Source organism: Oryx dammah, unplaced genomic scaffold (genome assembly GCF_014754425.2).
Source record: "Oryx dammah isolate SB20612 unplaced genomic scaffold, SCBI_Odam_1.1 HiC_scaffold_26, whole genome shotgun sequence".
Lineage (NCBI taxonomy): Eukaryota > Metazoa > Chordata > Mammalia > Artiodactyla > Bovidae > Oryx > Oryx dammah.
Window position 1 is genome coordinate 59,716,408 of NW_024070210.1, and position 20,608 is coordinate 59,737,015.

General features: G+C 35.8%; 1 protein-coding gene across 2 annotated transcripts in view; it reads left to right on the plus strand.

Moving 5' to 3' along the window:
• NEMF (nuclear export mediator factor) overlaps nucleotides 1-20,608 on the plus strand; it is a 56,052-nt gene that overhangs the window by 20,659 nt on the left and 14,785 nt on the right. For both annotated transcript variants that reach the window (XM_040226785.1, XM_040226784.1), the window contains exons 12-22: nucleotides 177-254; nucleotides 347-555; nucleotides 779-970; nucleotides 1,407-1,470; nucleotides 5,564-5,652; nucleotides 12,991-13,094; nucleotides 14,433-14,495; nucleotides 18,116-18,228; nucleotides 19,517-19,574; nucleotides 20,043-20,101; nucleotides 20,184-20,304. In XM_040226785.1, the coding sequence (XP_040082719.1) occupies nucleotides 177-254; nucleotides 347-555; nucleotides 779-970; nucleotides 1,407-1,470; nucleotides 5,564-5,652; nucleotides 12,991-13,094; nucleotides 14,433-14,495; nucleotides 18,116-18,228; nucleotides 19,517-19,574; nucleotides 20,043-20,101; nucleotides 20,184-20,304 (1,150 nt within the window). The remainder of the gene's footprint in view (nucleotides 1-176; nucleotides 255-346; nucleotides 556-778; nucleotides 971-1,406; nucleotides 1,471-5,563; nucleotides 5,653-12,990; nucleotides 13,095-14,432; nucleotides 14,496-18,115; nucleotides 18,229-19,516; nucleotides 19,575-20,042; nucleotides 20,102-20,183; nucleotides 20,305-20,608) is intronic.

Below are 20,608 nucleotides of genomic sequence, written 5' to 3' on the forward strand. Positions count from 1 at the left end.
CACTTTGGGGTAGGATAGACCTGGGGAGGTGGACTACAGAGGGCTTCAGCTGGCTAGTAACAACACTGAGGAGGCAGAAGTAGGGGTGGGAAAGTTGAGTCTCAGGAGGCAAGAGAGAGAGGGTACAGATGGGAGAAGAAATCTGATTTTTAAAAATTCTGTCTTGTCAACAAAAGGAAAAACAAGCATTGAAGAAATTAGATAATGTCCGAAAGGATCACGAAAACAGATTAGAAGCTCTTCAGCAGGCTCAGGTACCATGTTTAAGCTTTCTTTCAAATACTTTTTAAAAAATGGGAAGTTTAACTGGCATTGAAACAAAATTTTTTTTGGCTTATTTCTTAAGGAAATAGACAAACTTAAAGGAGAACTTATAGAAATGAACTTACAGATAGTTGACAGAGCCATTCAGGTTGTTCGAAGTGCTTTAGCCAACCAGATAGATTGGACGGAAATCGGGTTAATTGTGAAAGAAGCCCAGGCTCAAGGAGACCCTGTTGCAAATGCAATCAAAGAATTAAAACTACAAACAAACCATGTAACAATGCTGCTAAGGTAAGTTTGATTCTTAGTTAAGCAGTTAATGTTTATTTTGCTAAAACTGTATTCATTAAAAATTTATTTGAAAATTTTTCTTTGAAAATACTGGGAAACATTAATTTACATTAAAATAATGCAACTTTTTAAGTACTGTAGACCATTTATGATTTCATTGAGAAAAAAAATAAGAAAGTGATGTCATTGACGTTAGTGAAATACTATTGAATATTTTTAATAGAAATCCATACTTGTTATCAGAGGAGGAAGATGACGATGTTGATGGTGACATCAGTACTGAGAAAAATGAAACTGAACCACCAAAAGGAAAAAAGAAAAAGCAAAAGAATAAGCAACTGCAGAAGCCTCAGAAAAACAGGCCATTGCTTGTTGATGTTGATCTCAGCTTGTCAGCATATGCCAATGCCAAAAAGTAAGTCACAAATTTAAGTATAAATTAAATTTATTTTTTGGCTGTGTTGTAAGGCATGCGAGACTTTAGTTCCCTGACTATCAGAGATCAAACCTGTGTCCCCTGCAGCGAAAACAAGGATTCCTAACCACTGGACTGCCAGGGAATTCCCATAAGTATAAGTTAGGTACAATATTATCTGCAATAAATCTGTTAGGGTATTAAGGATAAGAGGTATTATTTTGACTATATATACTTCGGGGTGAAATACTTTTCAGAAAATATTTTAAAACTTTGTGCATTATTTAACTTTTTCATATACAACATACAAAACAAAAGTTATATAATGTGTAAAACTTGTTCTTAATTGTTTGAGAGCCTATAAAATTAGGAATAATGTAAATGGAAAACTAAAGTGTAAAGATTTTATCTAAAATTAAGAGATACATTTTTCTAGGTATTATGATCACAAGAGATATGCTGCTAAGAAAACACAGAAGACTGTTGAAGCTGCTGAGAAGGTACTTAATATGTCTTAGAGTAAACGTTCATTGTTTTTCTCTGCCTTATTAATTTAATGGACTTAATTATTTCTTCGCAGTCTCAAAAATGACAATGATCTCTGTCAAATCCCTTATGACTATACAGTGTAAGTGAGAAGCAGATTTAAGGGACTAGATCTGATAGACAGAGTGCCTGATGGACTATGGACGGAGGTTTGTGACATTGTACAGGAGGCAGGGAGCGGGAGCAAGACCATCCCCAAGAAAAAGAAATGCAAAGAATCAAAATGGCTGTCTGAGGAGGACAAACAGCTGAGAAAAGAAGAGAGGCAAAAGGCAAAGGAGAAAAGAAAAGATATGCCCATTTGAATGCAGAGTTCCAAAGAATAGCAAGGAGAGATAAGCCTTCCTCAGCAATCAATGCGAAGAAATAGAGGAAAACAATAGAATGGGAAAGACTAGAGTTCTCTTCAAGAAAATTAAGACACACCAAGGGAACATTTCATGCAAAGATGGGCTCAATAAAGGACAGAAATGGTATGGACCTAACAGAAGCAGAAGATATTAACAAGAGGTGGCAAGAATACACAGAAGAACTATACAAAAAAGATCTTCACAACCAAGATAATCACAAAGGTGTGATCACTCACACTCATGTAGAGCTGGACATCCTGGATATGAAGTCAGGTGGGTCTTAGGAAGCATCACGATGAACAGAGCTAGTGGAAGTGATGGAATTCCAGTTGAGCTATTTCAGATCCTAAAAGATGATGCTGTGAAAGTGCTGCACTCAATATGTCAGCAAATCTGGAAAACTCAGCAGTGGCCACAGGACTGGAAAAGGTCAGTTTTCATTCTAATCTCAAAGAAAGGCAATGTCAAAGAATGCTTAAACTACCTCACAATTGCACTCAATGGAGAAGGCAGTGGCACCCTACTCCAGTACTCTTGCCTGGCAAATCCCATGGATGAAGGAGCCTGGTAGGCTGCAGTCCACGGGGTCGCTAGGAGTTGGGACACGACTGAGCAACTTCACTTTCACTTTTCACTTTCATGCATTGGAGAAGGAAATGGAAACCCACTCGTGTTCTTGCCTGGAGAATCCCAGGGATGGGGGAGCCTGGTGGGCTGCCGTCTATGGGGTCACTAAGAGTCGGACACAATTGAAGCAACTTAGCAACAGCAGCAGCACCAGGGAACATTTCATGCAAAGATGGGCTCAATAAAGGACAGAAATGGTATGGACCTAACAGAAGCAGAAGATATTTATTAAGCAGCACACACTAGTAAAGTAACGCTCAAAATTCTCCAAGCCAGGCTTCAGCAGTACGTGAACTGTGAACTTCCAGATGTTCAAGCTGGTTTTAGAAAAGGCAGAGGAACCAGAGATCAAATTGCCAACATCTGATGGATCATTGAAAAAGCAAGAGAGTTCCAGAAAAACATCTATTTCTGCTTTATTGACTATGCCAAAGCCTTTGACTGTGTGGTTCACAACAGACTGTGGAAAATTCTGAAAGAGATGGGAATACCAGACTACCTGACCTGCCTCTTGAGAAACCTATATGCAGGTCAGGAAGCAACAGTTAGAACTGGACATGGAACAACAGACTGGTTCCAAATAGGAAAAGGAGTACATCAAGGCTGTATATTGTCACCCTGCTAATTTAACTTATATGCAGAGTACATCATGAGAAACTCTGGGCTGGAAGAAGCACAAGCTGGAATCAAGATTGCTGGGAGAAATATCAATCACCTCAGATATGCAGATGATACCACCCTTATGGCAGAAACTGAAGAGGAACTAAAAAGCCTCTTGATGAAAGAGGAGATTGAAAAAGCTGGCTTAAAGCTCAACATTCAGAAAACGAAGATCATGGCATCCGGTCCCATCACTTCATGGGAAATAGATGGGGAAACAGTGGAAACTGGCTGACTATTTTTTTGGGCTCCAAAATCACTGCAGATGGTGACTGCAGCCATGAAATTAAAAGACACTCTCTCTTTGGAGGGAAAGTTATGACCAACCTAGACAGCATATTCAAAAGCAGAGACATGACTTTGCCAACAAAGGTCTGTCTAGTCAAGGCTATGGTTTTTTCAGTAGTCATGTATGGATATGAGAGTTGGACTGTGAGGAAAGCTGAGTGCCAAAGAATTGGTGGTTTTGAACTGTGGTGTGGGAGAAGACTCTTGAGAGTCCCTTGGACTTCAAGGAGATCCAACCAATCCATTCTAAAGGAGATCAGTCCTGGGTTGTTCACTGGAAGGACTGATGCTAAAGCTGAAACTCCAGTACTTTGGCCACCTCATGCAAAGAGTTGACTCACTGGAAAAGACTCTGATGCTGGGAGGGATTGGAGGCAGGAGGAGAAGGGGACGACAGAGGATGAGATTGTTGGATGGCATCATTGACTTGATGGACATGGGTTTGGGTGCACTCTGGGAGTTGGTAATGGACAGGGAGGCCTGGTGTGCTGTGGTTCATGGAGTCACAAAGAGTCTGACATGACTGAGCGACTGAACTGAATTGAACTGAATTATTTCTTCCATTTTTAAATGAGGTTTTCAAATTCAGAAATAGTTTTCTAATATAATTTTGCTTAAAATGTGTGTATTTCCAGTATTTATTTTCTCCCCTAAGCCTGTCTTCCCTGGATTTCTCTATCTCAGTAATTTCCCCTTTGCTCAAGTTAAAAATGCTGGTGTCATCTTGGACTCTTCTCATATTCAGTAAGTCCTTTTAAATAAAAGTGAAGTGTTTTTTCTCTGTTCAGATCTTCCAGTTTCTTCCCATCTTATTTAAGACACTATAAAGCCCTTCTGGCCCATCAGGTACTACACGATCTGCTTCCCTTTGATCACATCACCTATCCTGTTACACGGGGCTTCCCTGGTGGCTCAGTCAGTGAAGACTCCACCTGCAGTTCTCGAGACTGGAGTTTGATCCCTGGTTGGGAAGATCCCCTGGAGAAAGAAATGGCAACCCACTTCAGTATTCTCGCCTGAAGAATCGCATAGACAAAAGAGCCTCATGGGCTGTAGTCCATGGGGTCACAAGAGTTGGACATGATTTGGTAACTGCAGCAGACAGTTACATACTCTTTCCAACTACAGTGGGATCTTAAGCTGTTCCTACAACAATGGCCCATGCTACTTTCTCAGGGCGTTTGCACTTGCTACTCTTTCTGCTGAGAACGTTCTTCCCTCAGATTTTTTTGTGGTTGGATCCCCCTCTTCATTCATGTCTACTTAAATAAGCCTTTATCAGAAAGGCCTTTTTGGACCACTCGAAGTAAAAATACGACTGCCCTCAGTTTCTCTTTACTCTTTGTTTTTTTTGTTTAAAAACATACACCCCAACATATGATTATCTATCTTTCCTCTAGAATGTAGATTGTATGAATGTGAAATCTTTATCTGTTTTATTCATTGCTGTGTCCCATTTCCTAGAATATTGCCTGGAACCTAGTCACACTAAAATCTGTTAAATGAATGGCCTTCATGACTTACTTCTATCTTCCTCTCCAATCTCATTTTTTGACACTTTACCCTGTGATCATACTTGCTGATCAAACTGCCCTTTTCCTTATCTTTTTATTCTTTGCGTTGGTAATTCCATTAATCCTTCAGGCTTTAGCCTAAGTGCCATTTCCTCAGAAATACCTTTGACCATAATCAATTATAAATCTAGATTCCCTTGTTATACTCTTGTAGCATCCTTTGTAGCACTTACCATGTTTATTTGAATGATTATGTATTTACATATCTCTTCTCCTAGACCCCAGTGACTTATTCATTGTTGTGTGTCTGACATCTAGCCCTAAACCTCCTGTATGGTTGCACTGATTATCTGGCAAACAAGTGAACTGTTTGAACCGCCTCCCCCCCCCCCCATTTTTTTTGTAGGTCTTGAGCAGATATTTGTTTAAAAATCATTTTAATATTTAAGGCAGAGTTTTTTTATTACTTTCACTTGCATGTTGTGTGTATTAATATATAGATTGTGTCATTTCGTGACATCTAAACTATTTCTTGCCCTATCATTTACTTGGTATTATTTAAATAAAATTTTCAGCAAATTACTTAAAAACTCTTTTCTTATAAATAGGCATTCAAATCAGCAGAAAAGAAAACAAAGCAAACCTTAAAAGAAGTCCAAACAGTTACCTCTATACAAAAAGCAAGAAAAGTATATTGGTAAGTGTTCGTTTTTGAAATATATTTTGTTTTTATTAAACTTCTACATGCACATTGTTTAGAAAATCAAGCAGTTCTACAAAGCTTGTTAAAAACCACTAACCCTGCAAACTTCTGTAGCTAGCAGTCTCAGAGTGTGGCATGTGGGCTCCCCAGAGGGCAGGCTCTAATAGTTGTGGCCTATCGAGTTGTTGCCCATGGCCTTAGTTGCTCTGTGGCATGTGGGATTAGTTCCCTGACCAGGGATTAAAACCATGTCACCTGCATTGCAAGGTGGATTCTTTACTGCTGGACCACCAGGGAAGTCTCTGCCTGCTCTTATTGCCTCCTCTCCCAAGGAAGCTTTTAGTTCTTTTAGCTGATTCTTTTGCTATGTACTTCCATTTCTCTTAGTAATATATTGCTGCCTAATTTTTCTGTTTTATACTCTTAATAACTTCCCATTATGGAAAGATGAAGATTTTATTCTTTTCATTTGTGCTCCATTACATACACATCACCTAGCTTCTCAATATAGTTACAGCATAATTTTGTCAAAATTGATATTCTGTATTGAGTATTATGCATATTTAAATTGTAGTCACAGCTGGTTCATACAGTATTCTGCTTTCTTTTCTTTTCCTGCTCAGCATTTTATCTTCCCTGAAGTTAATAATTGTCGTTTCATTTACTTTCTTTTTCTTTTGTTTTTATTAGTAATCATGTTCAAATTATCTTCCAAGTATGTTCAGACAATTGGAATCTTATCAATATCATCTCCTTGCTGAAGTCTTCACTGGAGCTTTTTGATCTACTTTGTTCTAGATGTTTTCTCTAAGCATTTAAAATTTTCCTTTTATTATTATTCTGCAAGTTCTCTTTAACCTCTCTCTCCTGAATCTCAAACTTCCATTTTTTTTGTTGATGGACTGTGTGGTCTAGAAACTTCATGAAAAGGGGTATGTAAGAGGTAAAGTTTTGAGGTCTCCAATGTATAAAAAAAATTATTTTACTCTTAACAGTTTGGATGGGTGTTGAATTCTAATTTGAAAATGTTTTCCTCAGACTTTTGAAAAGGCATTTTCCATTGTATTAACTTCCAGATTTGATCTTGAAGTTTGGTGTCATTTGACAGTTGAATTTTAATAGGAAACTTGTTTTTGCTTTTCTGTAAACTTCTGGATCTTTTTTTTTTTTCCTCTTAATTTTCCAAAATTTCACAAGAATATAGGTTGGTAAGGACGTTTTTATCCTTATGATGGATAATTTGTGAGCATTTTTTGTTTGGAAACAGAAATTTTCTTGAACTATTTCTTAGAAAATCGCCTACCCTCTGTTTGTTTTTTGTTTTGCGTTCTTTTTCTTACTTTCTAAAAGTCTTATTTTGTACATATGGGACCCCCTCAACAGTTCTCCAGTTTCACTGCATTTTTTTTTTCCATCTCACTCTTTTTGTTCTGTATTCTGAGTTTTTTTTTCAACCTTATCTTCAGTCCTTCCATTGAATTTTTTGATCTTCTATTTCTTCCTATCATGTTCAAGTTTTGAGCTATTTTTGGTTATTTCAGTGTTACTTTAAAAATTTCTGTTTTTTAACAGTATATTTCTTTATAACTGAGAATAGTTTTGCTGTATTACATTTTATTTAGTATTCTTTTCTTAATAGGTCTGTCTTCTCCAAGTTTCTTTTTTCTATTTTTTGGTTTTGTCTCCAGTGTTCACTTGTGTTAATGTCTGGTGATCCTTGACTGTCTGCTCATGTTTTCTAGTAGAGCTGTAAAATGCTGATTGGAAGTTCTTTGTGGTTTGTTGGACTTGTAAAATAATCTGTGTGGTCCGTTTTCTGTGCAACTCTTAATGTCTTTTTGCCACTTCTTTTTGCCTCTTCAGCTGGTCTCATTTCCTAGAAAAGCTTCTTTTGCTTATGCTTGTAAAGTGAAGACTTGGCTGTCTCCGTTTTAGGGGACCAGTGGAAATAATAAGCTAGAGAGTCTTAGTATCCAGTATTTCATACATTTACTTAATTGCCCTATTTTTACATATTAATATATGTAATTTGTGATTTATTTTCCCTAGGCCAGTGATCCTCTTTGTACCCTTTTTATAGGTTTAATTTCTGGCTTTTCTGTTAGAATGTTGAAGGGGTAATTACCACCATGTTCAAAGCTGGAAAGATCTAGGGAAGTTGTTACTTCTTAACCAGATTTTTAGCCAGCCTTTCTGTTTTAAACTTCATCTTAAACCTATTTCTAGCAGTACCTTGTGCTTTTTATGGGTCACACAAGTGTAAGTTGATTTGATTCTTGACTTTTTGCACCATCAGCTTAGGATTCAGCTTCTTGAGTCAGCTCACTTGTCCATTTATTTTCCAGCTTTCAAAATTTTTTTGCTTTTTTCTTTTTTCTCTAATATCTCTTGAATATCATTGATGTGTAATTTTCATTTCTCATAATGCTTTTGTTAGCTATTGATATAAGATTATATTATCTCATAAAACAACTGAGAAGTGTTCCTTTGTCAACTGTCCTTGATGGAAGTCAGCTGAGATTTTCTTTATGTGAAAGTTTTTCATTACAAATTCAAATTCTTTAGTAAATAATAGGACCACTCAGATTTTCTAGTTTTGGTTAGCAGTGCTTTTCTAAGATGTTGTCTGTTTTGTCCAAAGTTTGAAATTTATTGGCAAAAAGTTTAATAATATCCAACTTAACTTTTTTTCTCTTTTTTGGCTGTACCATGTGGCATGTGGGATCTTAGTTCTCTGGCCACGGATCAAACCTATGCCCCCTCTAGTGGAATCATGGAGTTTTAACCACTAGTTCATCAGGGGAGTCCCTCCACTTAACTTTTTAACATCCCTAGAATCTTTAATTACTTCTCTGTTTTCATTCAAGAATTATTTGTGCCTTCTCTTTTTCTTAATTAATCTGATCAGAAGATTTTCAGTAGTATTAAGATCCTTAAAAAACTAGTTTTTAGCTATTGATCTCCATATCATATATGTAATATTTTAAGAATTATTTTCATCTTTGTGCTTTTCTTTGGGGTTTTTTTGCATTTCCCTTTCTGATTTCTGGAAATAGAAGCTTAGTTCACTGATTTTTGTTCCCCTTCCCTCAGCCTCTTTTCTAATACATTTAAGCAGTAAATTTATATCAGCATGGCTTTATCTCCATCTACAGCGTTTTGTTGTTTAGTATGTTCATTATCTTTCATGTTGAGATACATTCTCATTTCCAATGTGATTTCTCCACTCGTGCATCATTTAGAAGTATATGTCTTACTTTCTGAACATATTGAGAGGGGGATTGGTTATATTTTTGTTACTGATTTTTAGCTTAATTTGTGTAATACAGATGATATTCTGTATCTCAGACATTTGATGTTTATTGAAACTTGCTTTCTGGTCCAGCCTATTTATAGACAGCTTTATTTATAAATGTTTCATGGATAATTGAAAAGAATGTCTTTTCTAGAGTTATTGAGTACATTTCTTTAAATATCAAGTCATGTTTATTAATCGTGTTCAAATTTTTGGCATCTTTGATTCTTTTTAATGATTGTTTTTCCAATTACTGAGAGAGATGTGTTGAATATCATACGATTATGGATTGTCGCTCCTTTTACTTTTGCATTTTTGCTTCATATATGTTAAGGCTATCTAGTTAGGTAATACCAATATAGAACTGTTTTCTCTTTTCAGTAATTGAGCATTTTATTACTTTTAATGAAATGTCCTTTTAACTTACATCTATTTTATCTGTCTATGTGAGATGTTCAGACTGTTTCAACTGGTTTTGGTTAGTGTTTGCATGGTATTATCTTTTGCCATCATTGTATTTCAACATTTTTATATCCTTATGTTTTAAAGGATACATATATCATTTTTTTCCCAGTCTGACAGTCTTTGCATTTTACCTGGAAAAATGACTGTGTGTGTGTGTGTTCGTCACTCAGTTGTGTCCAATTCTTTGTGACCACATGGACCGTAGCCCACCAGGCTCCTCTGTCCATAAATTCTACAGGCAAGAATACTGGACTGGATTGCCATTCCTTTCTCCAGGGGATCTTCCCAACCTGGGGATCGAACCCAGGTCTCTCTCATTGAAGGCAGATTCTTGACCATTTAAGCCACCAGGGAATCTCCAAGAGAATTGACTATGTTTATATTTAATACAGTTTCTGATATATTTTGGTTTAAATCTACTGTCTTACTGTTTGATTGCCGGGGTCCAGCCCTGGTGGATCCAGGGAATTCGAAGGTGGGGACGGCGTCGGTGTCTTTGGAAAAATACATATTTAATTACAGATATAGAGAGAGATTAGAAACGGATAGTGTAGTAAGAGAATTAGTGGAGAAAAGAGGCTGAATTTCAGCCAGAGAAACGGGAGCAAGAAAAAAGCGACATGGTGGAATCAGTCTTTCCGGAAACTGATCCGATTTCTTTATTTTGGGGTTTGCTTATATACCTTTTTTTACACATAGGGATGAATACAGAGTCACGCGTGGGGGTCTTAGGGATATTACATCATCTTCTGGCCATGAGTGAGACCTGACATTCTATGATCCTTTCTTTCTGATAACCAAAAGCCTTATTTCTTCCAAGGGTGTTTTTCCTTAAACCAGGCACCACCCTCCAGATAAAGTTGCATTCCTATAGGGTGAGGGTGTAGTGAGTTACAATCAAGAAAGGAATTTATTTAACCCAAGGTTAACAGGATTAATCTTAAAGGTTAATACCTATCTCTCCTATATGCTTAAAGGTTAATACTTATTTCTCCTATATGTTAGTTATATTCGTTATAAGGGCAGGGAATATGGAGATTTAGCAGCAAACATCAGCCCAACAAATGAAAATCATTTTACCAATGCTCCCCTTAAGATCTATTTAGTCTTAAGATAGCGATAAAGTTACATTTTTACATAACAAAGACACAGTGATTTATAACAAAGCACAGTGATCTATTACAAAAGAGAAAATTCATTAACTCAAAAAGTCTAGTATTGCTAACCTTAAAAACTACTCTATTTCCTTTTCTATATTCCAAATACATTGAATATATTCCCAGGTGCCTAAGGATATGGAGGCCTGGTGGCAATCATTGACTCAAGAAGAAGAAAAAGCCCTGTGCTAATTAAGACTCTCAAAATACTCCAAAACTCTCTGTGCTGTTTATGGTTGAGAGGTAGTAAACAATCATGTGGCAGGAGTATGGATAATCCTGTCACACAAGCTAGTCTGTCAGCAGAGAGGCTTGACCGGAGACATCCTTGTCCCACCCAGAGCAGGGAATTAGCAGCAATTATTGGCACAACAAATGAAAAACCCTTCACCAATATAATTCCTAACAACCCAGTATACTAATAATTTCTAACTCCCCAAAAGAATTTGCCTTTTGTAAGTCTAAAACATCTCGTGCCTCTCAGATTGGGAGGCTGTAAACAATCACATGTGGCCAGATGAACCTATACAGGCGGGCTAGATAACCTTCAGAGGAGTCCTTAAGCTGGAACACTCTTGTCACGCCCAGGAATTTTTATTGCCTTGGAGCTGCATGTTAACTCCTTCTCCAAGAGAAACGGTTATGGGGGAGAGCATAAAACGGACTCTGGTTTTGGGGTAGATGCTCGGGAACAGGGGGTTTCCTGAAGCTTGATCACGCCTTTGCGTATGCCAAGCCTCTTTCCTCATGACCTTTGCCATGGGCGGAGTTCCTCACGCTGGCCCCCAACATTTGATGAGTTGACTTTTTTTTGGCCTGTTAGTTATGCATTCCTTTGCTAGGATGATTACAAAATACATCCTTAATTTACCTTTCTCATTCTTTGTGTCCTTATTGGGTATATGTCATTTTACAAACCTTTTTACCATCAGTAGGGAAGTGGTTAAATCCATAGTACATCCATTCAGCAATGAGGAAAATATATTTTTAAGTAAAAAGAGAAAAAAAGATGCAGTACAGTGTGTTGTGTCTAAAAAAGAAAAGGTTTAGAATAAGCAATTTATTTTAGCTTTTTTATATATAAAGAAATACTTGAGAGGGGTACATCAGAAGCTAATGGCCCCCTTGGTCAGCAGCAGTGGTAGAAGATAGAGATGTAGGATCTGTCTACATTTCTGTATAGTCTTAAAATTTGAACCATGTATATGTATTACTTAATAAAAAATCATTTTAGAAAATAAGAGTAGAATCCTTCTGCTGTTATATTTGATATAAGAGAGTTTGGTTTAATGCCTGTGCTCAACCTGTCAATTTTTTAAAAAATATTTATTTATTTGGGTATGCCAAGTCCCTTAGTTGCAGCATGAGGGGTCTAGTTCCTTGACCAGGGATCGAACCTGGTCCCCTTGCATTGGGAGTAAAGAGTCTTAGCCACTGGACCACCAGGGAAGTCCCCAATCTATCATATTTAGCCAGGAATTTTAAAATGTAGGTTAAATCATAAAAAGATTATCTTACTAGTCATATGTAGCATAGAAATATTTATGTTCATCTCATTTTCTAAATATCATACAAATATACACTCTTCAATTTAAAAAAAACAAACCTTGTTTTGTATTGGGGTGTATAGCCGGTTAACAGTGTTGTAGTTTCAGGTGAATAGCGAAAGGACTCAGCCATACATATGCATGGATCCATTCTCCCCCAGTCCCGCCTCCCATCCAGGCTGGCACGTAACATTGAGCTGAGTTCCATGTGCTATACAATAGGGCTTTGTTGGTTATCCATTTTAAAGTTGACAGTTAACACTCTTTTTATCAGTGGTAGTATGTATTAACCATGAAAACCCAAGTTAATTTGCTTCTTCAGAAAAGTAATTTTACACTTCTGATGACAATCTTTGGTTTCACATATTTTAAGTGTAAAGAATGTCATGTATGTAAATGTTAAGTTGATTAATTGAGGACAAAGAATGTCATATATGTAAACATTCAGTTGATTGAGGACAGAATGGGAAAACAATTTTTCTTTCTTACCTGCAGTCCCAAAGAATATCCAGTGCCCCACTGAAAGAGAGTTAAACCTAGGGACCAGGTGACATTTTATGTTTTTTGTAATTCATTATTACAACTTCAATCTAAGACTGTCTATATGGGAAGGAGATAAAGAGAAAACATTTTTTTAAACATAATATTAAATTGCTTTCTACTAAGGTTGTTTTAAGAATATCCTAAGGCAATTTATTACAAGTTTTCAGTAAAATTCAGCTTGATACCTTAAAAGAAATTAAGCCATCAAGTTGTCTTAACCTACACGTAGGAGAGCCTTCTGGTTTATTTTGTTGATTAAAAGGATCTGAATTCAGGCAACTGTGAAGGGGAAAAAATGTTAACTTTTTTCTTTAAAATTTGGTAGGTTTGAGAAATTCCTCTGGTTCATTAGCTCAGAGAACTATCTAATTATTGGTGGACGAGATCAGCAACAGAATGAAATAATTGTGAAAAGATACTTGATACCAGGTAAGTAAGATTAAAATTCTAAAAATTTTTTCTTAAGTAATTGGATTGGTTATCTCAATGTTAGGTGTAGATTTTCATCTTGTACTCTTTTGTTTGACAGATTTAATTGGTAGAGTTTCATGGTTTATGGTTGAATATGTGCTTTGATACTTAATTTTCATTTTAAGTGACTATTCCTAAAGGATTAATGCTGAGCTAATCTGTAGTATTAGATTTCTGATTTTCTGCTACATTAACAAAATAGCTTTTAATTTTCCAAACTGGCTGGACATAAAATTTTTTAAAGCTTAATTTTTAAATGCTGAAGTTTGTAAACATTTTATGCATTTAGAAACAGGGCTTCACCCCTGTGTTGTAAGGCCTCTCACTTGTTTTTGTTTGCTGATAACCATCACTTCACTGTAGCTGAACCCTCAGTATGGATATCAGAAATCAATAATCAATATCAGAGCTAATCTTATGTCCTTTGAGGATCCAGAAGCAGGAAAGAAAACAACAGGGTTCAGGTTACATGGTGCCCAGGGCTTGCTCTCTGTCCTCTCTAACTCTCTTCATTGTGAGCTGAGCCTTTCATGGAACTGTATGGGATTTGCTCTTCTTTGAGTTTCAAATCTCAGATGAACTATCCATGGCAAACAGTGGCTGCTCATTTTTTCTGTTAGAAACCAGGCACTTTACTTTTCCCTAGTTGACCATCATCCATGCATTCATTTATTTGCTCATTTATTTGTCATCACACATTTCAGAATAAAACGAGAAGTCCTTATTGTGGCTTACGAAGTTCCTGGCTTCTTCTCTAGTCTCATTTCTTACTTATCTTCAGTCTGGCTTCATGATTGTTTGTCACATTTGTCAACCAGCTGTGGTCCTTAGGACCTTTGTTTGCATTTGCTAGGATGACTCGTTCATCACCAGGTGTCTCTCACCAATCAGCAGGCTAGCCTGGGCTCGCTTATATGGTAACTCAGCAAATTTCTGAGAGGAAAAAGAGGAAGCATACAAGCCTGTCTAGGCCTAGACTGGGAACTGGCGTTTGGTCATGTCTGCCACATTCTCTTTGTCAAGGGGTAGGACCAACTCCACCTCTTGATGCAGCTTCAGGGTCATAGAGCAGAGAGGTGTGGGTAGAGGGAGGGAGAAGAACTATGACCATTTTATCTGCCTTATTAGCATAGCTTTCCTCTGAGGAGGCCTATGAGAAATCCTCCCATGGTGAGAGATGGTCTTTTCTTTATTTATTTTCTTACACGTTTTGGGTTTTGAACGCTTTAAACAATAAGTAAACAATTTCAACTTAAACAGAAAGAAGACTTACAGTAGTATTTATTTGTTTTAAAGGGGACATTTATGTCCATGCTGACCTTCATGGAGCTACTAGCTGTGTAATTAAGAATCCAACAGGTAATGTAATTCATTCTGTTATTCAGAACTTTAATTCTTTTGTTTAAACTATTTTTAGTATAAGAGAAAAAACACTAATAGAGGTAAGGCACACTTTATTATAATGATGTTTCAGTCCGTCAGTAAGATATAGAGTAGAAATAAAACAAAGACTGTAGAGAAAATCAATAAAACCAAAGTTAGTTCTTTGAAAAGAGCAATAAAATTGATAAACCTTTAACTATACTAACTGAAAAAATAAGATTCAAATTCCTAAAATCTATAGGACTTTTAAAGAAGACTGAAATTCAATCCTTCATAAACTCTTCCAAAAGACACAAGAGACAGGAACTTTCTAACTCATTCTTTGGGATTGCTGCTGCTGCTGCCGCTAAGTCGCTTCAGTTGTGTCTGACTCTGTGCGACCCCATAGACGGCAGCCCACCAGGCTTCCCCGTCCCTGGGATTCTCCAGGCAAGAACACTGGAGTGGGTTGCCGTTTCCTTCTCCATTCTTTGGGACTAGTATTACACTAATAACAAAACCAGACAAAGATATCACAGTGAAGGAAACCACCGATCAATATCATTTATGAATAGAGACACAAAAATCCTCAACAGACTATTAGGAAATTGAATCTAGCAGTATATTATAAGGATTATGCATGTGATAAAGTGGGATTTATTTCCAGGAATGCAAGGTTAATTTAACATATGAAAATTAATCAGTGTAATACAGTATATTAGTAGAATAGAGGACAAAAACCACATGATGATCTCAACTAATGCAAAAAAGCCTTAAAGCCTTTGGTGGTAATCTAGTACTCATTTGTGATAAAAATACTCAACAAACTAAGAATAGATGGACATGTCCTCAAGTTGGTAAATAACATCTGTAAAAAATTCACAGCTAAAAATCATGCTTAATTGGGAAAGACTGAGAGCTTTTTCCCCAAGATCAGGAATAAGATGAGCACATCTGTTCTTGCCATGCTTCTACTCAATATCGTATGGAGGTTCTGAGTAGGCAGTTAGGCAGTGAAAAGTTTAAAATATCCAAATTGGTAAGGAACAGATAAAAGTGTCTCTGTTTGCAAATGGCATAATCTGATATATTTAAAACCTTAAGGAATCCACCAAAAATTATTAGTTAACAAGTTCAGCAGTATCTAGGATATAAGGTCAGTATATAAAATGTCAGTTATGTTTTTATATACTAGTAATGAGCAATATTTAGAAGAAATTAATAAAACATCCTCTTATAACAGCATTGAAGAAGAATAAAATATTTAGTAACAAACTTACCAAAAAGTAAGACATATACACCAAACTACAAAACATCATTGAAAGAAATTAAAGAAGACCTAAATAAATGGGAAGATTTCCAGTGTTTATAAATTGGAAGTCTTAATATTCTGATGGTAGTATTTCCCACACTAATCAACAAATGTGGTGCAGTCTCTCTCACCACTGCCTGTTTTTGCAGAGATAGACAAAATTCATCCTAAAATTCATGTGGAAATGCAGAGAAACCAGATTAGCCAAATCATTCTTGAAAACAGAGAACAAAATTGGAGTCCTCACACTTCCGCAAAACCTCCTACAAAACAGCTATCAGTGTGGTATCAAGACAGTGTGGTATTGGTATGAGAATGAACTGATAGATTAATAAAGAGAATTGAGATTTCTTATTTATAGGTAGTTGATTTTTAGCAAGGGTGCCAAGGCCATTCAGGAAGGATAGAATAATCTTTTCAACAAATAGGGCTGGGGCAATTAATATCCATGTGCCAAAGAATGAAGTTAGAAATAGGAACTTCCTACCACTTGTAAAAATGAACTCAAATACATCATAGACCTAAATTTAAGAGCTAAAACTCTAAGACTGTTAGAAGAATATTGGCTCTGGAAAATTGGCTTTGGTGTCATTTTAGATATGACATCAAAAGCAAAAGCAGCCAAAGAAAAAAACGTAAATTAGAGTTATGCAAAAATTAAAACTTTAATTCAAAGGATTCTATAAAAAAATTAAAAGACACTCCACAGAAATGGGAGAAAACATTTTCAAATCATTTATCTGATAAAGGACCAATATCCAAAAAACTCTAGAACTGTTTTGACTCAACAGTAGACAGTTTTAAAATGAAGTTTTTAAAATGTCAAATAGGTGTTTCTCTAAAGATATACAAGTAGCCCACAAGCACACGATAAGATGCTCAGCATCATTCATCCATTAAGGAAATGCAAATCAAAACCACGGTGAAATGCCACTTAACACCCACAAGAATAGTTGAAAAACACAGTGGAAATTCCTAGTGGTCTAGTTATTAGAACTCCAAGCTGTCTGTGCTGAGGGCTCGGGTTCAGTCACTGGTTAGGGAAGAAAATTCCACAAACCACACAGGGTGGGGAAAAATCCAAATAAAAAAGCCAAAAACAGTAATGAGTTGGTGAAGTGGTGGAGAGACTGGACTCTTTATACACTGCTGGTGGGAATGGACAATGATCTAGCTGCAATAGGAAAGAGTTTGATAGTTTCTGAAAAAGTTAAACATAGAATTTACCATGTGACCCACTCTTAGATATGTACCCAAGATAATTTAAAATGTGTCCAAACTTGTGTGCAAATATTTATAATAGCCAAGAAATGGAAATACCCTGTATCTCTGTTGTTATTGTTGTTTAGTCACTAAGTTGTGTCCCATTCATTGTGACCCCATAGCCCACCAGGCTGCTCTGTCCATGAGATTTCCCAAGCAAGAATACTGGAGTGGGTTACCATTTCCTTCTCCAGGGGATTTTCCCAATACAGGGATCAAACCTGAGTCTCCTGCATTGGCAAGTGGATTCTTTACCACTGAGCAACCAGGGAATCCCCAACCTGTATCTCTGTCAATTGATTAATAGATACAATGTGGTATATCCATAAAGTAGAATATTATTCAGTCTTAAAAGGAAATGAAGTATTGACAAATGCTCTAACATGAATGAACCTTGAAAACATGCTAAGTGAAAGAAGCCAGTTATATATGATTCCATTTATATGAAATCCCCAAATAGGAAAATCCATAGAGACAGAAAGTAGATTAGTGATTGCCAGTGGCTGGGAAAAATGTAAAGTGACTGTTAATAGATACAGAATTTCTTTTGCAGATGATGAAAATGTTCTGGAATTAATGGTAATGATTGTATAGCTTTCTGAATATATCAAAACTCAGAATTGTATACTTTAAAAGTGAATTTTATAGTATGTGAATTATATCCTAGTTTTAAAATACTTGAATTCTTACTTAGGGATCTGTTAATATGCTCTTGATTTTTACTTTTTAGGCAATATAGTAATTCTGGCGGTCTTTAACCTTTAAATAGATTTTTCTAAATTATCCTTTCTAGAATGAGGTTAGAATTACTGATAAAAGTGAAAGGATATTTTCTGAACTTATGTACTTAGACCATTTAAAAACCTGCTGTATAAATACATTTTTTAAATAAAAATAGTAACTTCATACACTACTGAAGTTAAAGTGTGATATTGTTATTTAAAATAGAAGAAATGAACCTGTCATCCTGTATATGGTTTTCATGTCTTGCTCTAGAAAGTCCATACTTTGGTACTGAAACATTGTAGTATCATTATTACAGGAGAACCGATTCCCCCTCGGACCTTGACTGAAGCTGGCACAATGGCTCTTTGCTACAGTGCTGCTTGGGACGCTCGAGTTATCACTAGTGCTTGGTGGGTGTACCATCATCAGGTAATAAGGGCTGTGGTCCTGTTTCTTAATTTAGTGAGAATGGTAACTGTTCCAAATTTTGAGGGTATGGAATTGAACAAGGCAGATAAAGTACCTTGTGATGGAGTTGACATTTTGATATTGAAGAAAAATATATAGTGGCAGGTAACAAAGTTTTTTTAAAGCATAGTAAGGGGATAGAGAGTGATACAGGCTACCATTTTGAATATAGTGTCAGGGAGAGCCTTTCTGGATGGGTAAGATTTGAGCAGAGACTTAGAGCAATCCATGCAGTTATATGGGATAGACTGTTCCAGTTATTACTGGCACACTGACCTAAAAGGTCTTTCACCTGTTCATCTTTGTTGAAATTTTCTGAATTCTTCTGGCTTTTCCTGTAAAGTAGGTTATCGGTGGTGGTTTTTTTTTTTTTTTTCCCCTATACCCTTGGTTTTAGTAATTGCCATTTTTTTGTGGTTAATGCTATTTTCTTGATGGTACTTCATTCTATATATGATTTCACATTGCTTTTCAAAGTCTTAAAGTTATACAGCAAGATTAAAAAAGTTCAATACCATTATTCTCCCTTAGATTTAGTTTCATTTTATATTTGTCTATATTTGTTTTCTGCTGTGCTGTGATACTGTGTTCTTAGGAAATTAATATCACTTCTGGGGTTATTTTTTCTGCCTTTTGTACAGTGTAATAAAAATGGCTTTAATTCTTTTGTGAATAGATTTTTTTAGTGTGCTTTTAATCCCTTGCATACCTATTACTAGTAAAGATACTCTCAGATTTGGGTGTTTCACAGATGTGTAAAAATTTTTTTAATTGTGAAATTATATTGCTCACTTCCTATTTTGCCAAGTTAGAATATATTTTTTAAAAATAAGCTATTATCCATATTTACTAAAATGAAAAGTTATTTCATTACCCTCCCCCGATAAATAAGATGAAAGTTTTTTCTTCCCCCCCCCCCCCCCGACTGGCCACGAAAAAAATCATCTCAGGAAAGGATTTAATGTAATAAATAGAGTTAATATAATATAGTTTTATACCTTTATGTTAAGCTTGGTCCATGGTATTTGAAATTGATTGATGTAGTATATCCTTCGTTATTTCTTCTGTTACCGACAAAGTCACACCTATCTTTGAAGAGATATTTATTCTTTCAGTGTTAAGAATTCTTGCTAAATTATAAACTTTTCAGGACATACTGCTATTTACTTTAATATGGCTTTACTTTCTCAGGTGAAAATTTTAAAAATGTGTTTAAGACAAGAGTATAATGTATCATTGTGTTTCTCAGGTATCTAAAACAGCACCAACTGGGGAATATTTGACTACAGGAAGCTTCATGATAAGAGGTAATGACTTGTCAGTGGATTGTGGAGACAAGTTTGAAGACCATCCGCTAACATTCTCAGAACAGAAACTAATAATTCTGATTTCATATATGAAGTATGTTATTAAATAAGGATTTTACTGTGGTTTGGCAAATTTAGCATTTGACATGCTCATGCCATATATATTTTTATTAATGACAATGTTCTTTCACATAGTTTATAAGGGTAAGAAAGTAAATAGCATGACCTTTTTTCTAAAAATAGATTATTCAGGATCTAACCCAGAAGATGAGAGCAAGCATTCATATTTTTTCTTTCTTAATTCTTATTCCTATACATAATGCCAAAGTCTGTTAATGGAAAGTGTTGCTTGATGACAGCAAAAAAAAAAAAAAAAAAAAAAGAACACATTTGACTACTGTTTATCAGATACCTTATAAGCATAAAATGCAGAAAATGGAATTTTTAAAATGTACATTATCTTTGCAGGAAAAAAGAATTTCCTTCCTCCTTCACATCTAATGATGGGGTTTAGCTTCCTTTTTAAGGTATTCTTCTTTTTTTTTTTTTTTTTCTGATTTTCACTAGTCTTACCTAAAGTTCCACCAATGAAAAGAACTGTTTCTGTAGGTAGATGAGTCTTGTGTTTGGAGACATCGGGGTGAACGAAAAGTCAGAGTGCAGGATGAAGACATGGAGACACTGGCAAGTTGTACAAGTGAACTCATATCAGAAGAAATGGAACAACTAGGTAGTATACAGATTTTAATAAAGTAGCTTATAATGTTTTCCATTGTCTAGTTTTGCTTCTGAATTTTTAGAAGATCATCTCTTTTGGGATAATTAAAATTTAAAAAATACCCAACTTGTTATCATCCTTATTGAATTTTCGTTTTTTGAAATGTTCAGTATACTTCTAGTGAATTATAAAGTGTTTAATTGAATCCATAACCAATACTTGAATGTATGTTTATATTGTAAAACTTCAATATTTAATGCATGCATGTATGCTAGGTTGCTTCAGTTGTGTCCAACTCTTTGCAGCCCTGTAAACT